Source organism: Bombyx mori, chromosome 6, assembly GCF_030269925.1.
Source record: "Bombyx mori chromosome 6, ASM3026992v2".
Lineage (NCBI taxonomy): Eukaryota > Metazoa > Arthropoda > Insecta > Lepidoptera > Bombycidae > Bombyx > Bombyx mori.
In genome coordinates this window covers 14,363,468-14,369,467 of record NC_085112.1, presented here as the reverse complement: position 1 = coordinate 14,369,467, position 6,000 = coordinate 14,363,468, and the positions used below count along the sequence as shown (strand labels likewise).

The 6,000-nt window shown below is 37.0% G+C and overlaps 1 protein-coding gene across 2 annotated transcripts in view; it reads left to right on the top strand.

Annotated features, from left to right (window-relative positions):
* Window positions 1-219: 219 nt before the first annotated feature.
* LOC101743388 (transmembrane protein 135) overlaps window positions 220-6,000 on the top strand; it is a 55,431-nt gene continuing 49,650 nt past the window's right edge. For both annotated transcript variants that reach the window (XM_062669219.1, XM_062669217.1), the window contains exon 1: window positions 220-331. In XM_062669219.1, the coding sequence (XP_062525203.1) occupies window positions 308-331 (24 nt within the window). In that variant the 5' untranslated portion in view covers window positions 220-307. The remainder of the gene's footprint in view (window positions 332-6,000) is intronic.

Sequence of the window (6,000 nt, the reverse complement as noted above, 5' to 3'; positions counted from 1 at the left end):
ATATCCAGTTATTTAAGGTACGTACCGAACCACTGAACGTCCTCTGATCTCGATATATTGGAACAACGTAACGGAAATATTTGCTGATTTGTACCGACAATTGTTTGGTCTGTATGAATATTGGTTTATCGGGGGAGGTTGTATTGGTTTCGTGGACACCTGAACAAACATAGTAGCCGGCTTAAGAAGCCGCGGCTTATTAGGGAATCATTATTTGTACACAGCCTCAAGGCAGTAAATTACCGATATAAATATTTGTGTTTCTTTATCTGCGATCTCAAGTTTTGCGGCAGAAGAAACAGAGGCAATGCTAGGAGCACAACCCAAGGAGGTAGTTGTGCACAATAATCAGCAATATCTTAAATTTTTGGATCACTTTGCTTACATTTGTTTTCCTCACTACCGAAGGCTGTAATTCCCTGATGAGAGCTTAGTATCTCCTCGATGGTACTCCTCTATCTCTGTCCTTGGCGGCATGGAGAGCATCCTGTAGCTTGGTGTTGAGTGTTGAGCAAATCTGGTCGAAACATCTAATTGATTTATATATAAATTCCTGAAAATCAATTTCGCTAGAAACCTGGCCGATTGGTTATTTATAAACTAATAAAAAAATTCTTATTCCAATAATTTAATACTCAAAGCTTTTAATCCCAACACATGGAAATTCCTAGAGCTTTCGTTAGTTAAGTTAAGTGATTACGAAATAGTTACTGCAAACTTCAAGCGTAATTTAAGGAACACGGAGCCCATAATATGCACTTTCATAAAGTGCACTAAGGTCCCGCAAACTCATATCATTTGCGTTGTAGAGTGCAGAGCGTACGTTCGAGAGAGGAGCTCGCAATAACACGCAAGTGACTTTCAGAGACTCGGTAGCTTCTAGTACACACTGTGGGTTCGATGTTCCAAAATAAGCAGTAACTAGATGATGACCGATTTTTTTTTATAGCGCCATCTTGTGGTGTCTTTAAAGCGGTTGGTTGCCCTCAATTAAGAAAAATAGTATTGTTATTCGCCAATAGATGTCGGAAAGAGTTGATTATTGAAAACACGAATAAAACAACATTTTCTGTAAATAAGTCGTAGCTAGATCGATTTTTCGCCCCCGAAATCCCCTGTATACTAAATTTTATGAAAATCGTTGGAGCCATTTCCGAGATTCAGATTATATATATACAAGAATTGCTCGTTTAACGGTAAAAGGTAAGATAAAACACTTTTAAAAATATTTTAATCGGATGCCAATGCTGTAACTATTGAATCCCGCACCACACTCCCTATTTCTGCTGTGAAAGTAATGCTTTCCAGTTTTAATGGCAGTACTATAAAACTGACATCAGAACTCCTGTCCCGAGGTGGCCAGACTAATAAAGCACTATGTTGCTTAAAGGTGCTGTAAGCAAGTTTAATTTATTACTGTACGTGCAGGTATCACCACTCTGCCTATTTCTGCCGTGAAGAACTAATGCGTTTCGGCTTGAAGAGAAGCCGTTGTACTATCCAAACTGAGACCTTAGAACTCTGGTCTCAAGGTTGGTGGTGTAATTTACTTTGTAGATGTCTATGGGCTCCATTAACCACTTAACTCCTGCTGGAACATGAGCTCTTTCACCGAACTAAGCCTGAATACGCCAATTATGACATAGAAATATATTTATGACTAGTTGACCCAGCAGATTTCGTAGTGCCTCAATCGATAAATAAAATACCTAAACTTTTGTATAAAATAAACTTAAAACAAACAAAAGGAATCCGTCCGACATATCAAAGGAAAAACAAAATTGTTATTTTTATTTAATTCCGAGCATATTCATATTTATCAAACATTTTAAACCTTCTCTGGACTTCCAGAAATAATTCAAGACCAAAATTAGCCAAACCGGTCCAGCCGTTCTCGAGTTTTAGCGAGACTAACGAACAGCTCTACCGAACTCTACTAACGAACTCTGTATTTCTATGCTCCCACTACTTACCACTCTAATATTACGAGTAAATTCCTAAACTCAATTATTCAAAGTGTCTCCATTTTTATTATAAAACCCACTGTGCATCGTACAAGATTGATATCTTCACTAAGTGTTCCCCCGGTATCACCGACTAAACTTCTCTTGTTAACTCGAGAAAATTGCAGCACAGAAATATGAATGCAAGCATTATTTATATTGCTACTTGGCTCGTAGGTAAATTCGAGACACAATATTCGAGACATGCCCGCGTGAAATAAACCACTCCAAATGGTTGTTTTGGCACCAACTCCTTCTAGAAACTTCTTCCTTACTGGGGGTAGGACCTCTTGTGAGTCCGCGCGGGTAGGTACCACCACCCTGTCTATTTCTGCCGTGAAGCAGTAATGCATTTCGGTTTGAAGGGTGGGTTAGCCGTTGTAACTATAATGAGAACTAAGAACATATATTTCGTCGTGGATTATAACACTGGATAGGAACGAAGTGCCGTATTATAAAAATATTAATTTTAAGTTCTATTCGAAGTATAAAGAAAATAATTATTCGGGTATAAATTTTTTATTATGATTTTTTTATTGATGAAAATAATAAAAAAACTACTTTACAAAGTTATCAACTTTATTTTATTCACAATGATTTTTAAATATATATAATAATAATATACAAAGAAACAGCTATTTATATGAATAATAATTTCACACTAGACACTGTATAGTCATCATACAAAGACTATAGATAAATAATAAAAACCGTACGTTACGGACGTTTTCGTTCCAAAAAAATAATAATTGTTGATTCGGTTAACTATTTAAGCGTTTTTTGGAACGAAGCTCCCTAATCGGGAGGTGGGTACCCTAATCGGGAAAAAACGTCCGTAACGTAAGATTTTTCTATTTAGTTTGTTATCAACAGATTTCGCTGCACGTACATTCAACAATTCCTGAATCGCGGTGACGAGATGTTACACAGTTGATAGACGTTCTCGTATTTCTCTTGCTAAATCATACTTACCTGGCGTGGGGATACGGTGGTCATGCAGGCGGTTCCCCCAGGGCGAGGTTGCTCCATTGCACTGCGGAGTGATTGAACCTTGCGATTATTTTTATTTTTATCAATAAAAAAATCATAACAAAAAATGTATACCCGAATAATCATTTTCTTTATACCTTGAATAGAACTTAAAATTAATATTTTTATATTAAGGAACTTCGTTCCTATCCGGTGTCCCACGACACCACACATCTTTTTTTTTTCTCTAATCAAAATTATTCTTATTTAATATAAAATATCCGCGCTGTACGAATATGGGACTAGTGTTAATTCTAAGTAATTTGTTCCATGAAAATTTTCTCGTAGCACGCGCGTCTGAATATGCCTTCATTATAAATACTCTTCCTTCACCATCAAAAAGTGTCGTTGGTTATTTATTTTAAAAGGTAAACCCAAAAAGCGTTACGTCTAAGCGACTATAGAGCAACGTCGATACATTTAGCTAAACGGTACGGTAGCGGCGTCTACGAAAGACAGATCATGATGAACGACGTGACGTAACGGTAAATTGCCGTGAGCTTTCTCGAAAATTCTCCGAGCGAAATACGCGCGTTCCATTGATTCGTTGTTCGAAATTTTGAATTTAAACTGGACTCAACGGATGTGCAGTTTTTTTTCTGATTTTACCTCAATTAGAAAATTCAATTGAAATTTCTTCAAAAAGTCACATACATGGATTTAATTTATTTTATTTATTATTATATATTTTAGTTTATTACTGGTGGTAGGACCTCTTGTGAGTCCGCGTGGGTACCACCACCCTGCCTATTTTTTCCGTGAAGCAGTAATGCGTTTCGGTTTGAAGGGTGGTGCAGCCGTTGTAACTATATTGAGATCTTAGAACTTATATTTTAAGGTGGGTGGCGCTTTTACGTTGTAGATGTAACCACTGTGGGCTCCAGTAACCACTTAACACCAGGTGGCCTATGACCTCATTCACCCATCTAAGCAAAAAAAAATAAAAAAACATTTAGAGTCGACCTTCGCAATGATATTTTTGTGTTTTACTTAATATTTTAAATCAATATGTGTGTACAGCATACGCTGGCCATAATTCAATTATGTATGTTCATCAAACATCACAACGTGCCATAATTTTAACTACAAAACTAACATTGTCAGACCGTTGACATAATAATGAATGGTCTATGCATACAAATATTCGACAAGAACGTTAAGATTGTACATACGCTCCCAAGCGAATGCATACGTTCAATGGAAGTGCTTTATGTAGTACGAAACTTTAACAACAATTTTACCTAGAATGGTTAGCTGATTGTTTCCGCACTGTAGGGTGCGGTGTGAGTTTGTTAGTTAAAGATAATGTTACCTAAAAATGTTTATTGGTAAAATATAGAGAAAATAAATTAAATGTTAATATTATGAATGCACCCGGGTGTCGCGGTTGTTGATCGTGCACTGACGATTTGTGGAAATGAAGTTAACCCGTCACGCGAACGGTTGGGTAGCCATCATACAACGTAAGATATTTGACAGATGCCGGAATCTCTCTTACGACATTTTCAAGATAAGCTTGCATATATACAAGTTCCGAACTACAACATTCGGACCGTCGGTCTACCGAGCAAATATCACACGCTCGGTGGAAGATCTTCCCTTTGTCGTTTAAGCCCCCCAAACTATATATACTGAGATATAGATATAGATTTTCATAATACTACTCCAAGTAGACTCGCTAGACACGAATATTTTATAGCTTTAGTATGTCAAGAAATTACACTTTATTTGTCGCAGTTACAGGCAAGAACAACGAACCTTCCTCTTTCGTTATAATCAGATCTCTGCACTCTTTTTGAAATTTTATTTACCTCATATTTCAATTCTACTGTGTCCCATCCAAAAGAAAATTATACAGCAGCTGCAAAAATGACATCAGCCTTATACAAACGTCACTATTTTATATCACAAGACAATATTTTGTGCGCTATGTAAGTCACACAAATCCGAGCGAGGTCGTCCAGACCCTTGCAAATGTACCTTGTGATCATTCAATGTCGACTCACTTATTTATCACTGCTTAACACCATAACCAGAGCTTGGCTACTCCGGGACCCTCGCTCTTATCTCCAAGACATTAGAACGGTATTGCAATGGCTTGCGTTTCGGGATGGTGTTGCTCAATGTTTGTCAGTAGTTTTTGTACTTTATGAATAATATGTGCCGGTTTTTTTGTTTATTTATTACGATAGTTGCTACGGAATTTTTAGGTTTGCAGATTCGTATGTACCTGATTAAGACAGCTTACAAGCAAGGGATTTTTTTTTAAATTGGTAAAACACCCAAAATTGATTCAAATTATTTTTGTTACACATTATTTCTGTGACTATAACTAAATATAATTAATGTGGTGACACCATAGACTTTCTGATTATAATTTAAAACATATTTACAGTTTTTAATTTTTATTTAACGATAGAAACCTAGGCGCAAAATCAACTTGCAAAACGCATCACACCTGACCTCTTAGGTCGCACGTCATTATGAATTTTTTCAATATTTTAAAAGCGCCAGCAATTTTTGGTTCAATATTGTGCCTATTTCATTTCATTTTGAAGTCGTCGTGGCTTAAAGGATAAGACGTTTGGTGCATTCGTGTTGAACGATGCACCGGTTCGGTGTGAATCTCAGGCGGGTACCATTTTTTCTAATGAAATACGTACTCAACAAATGTTCACGATTGACTTCCACGCTAAAGGAAAGTAATAAAAATCAAACGAAAAGCAAAATTATAATTTGCATAATTACTGGTGGTAGGAGCTCTTGTGAGTCCGCGCGGGTAGGTACCACCACCCTGCCTATTTCTGCCGTGAAGCAGTAATGCGTTTTGATTTGAAGGGTGGGGCAGCCGTTGTAACTATACTTGAGACTTTAGAACTTATATCTCAAGGTAGGTGGCGCACTTACGTTGTAATGTCTATAGGCTCCAGTAACCACTTAAAACCAGGTGAGCGGTGACCTCGTCTAC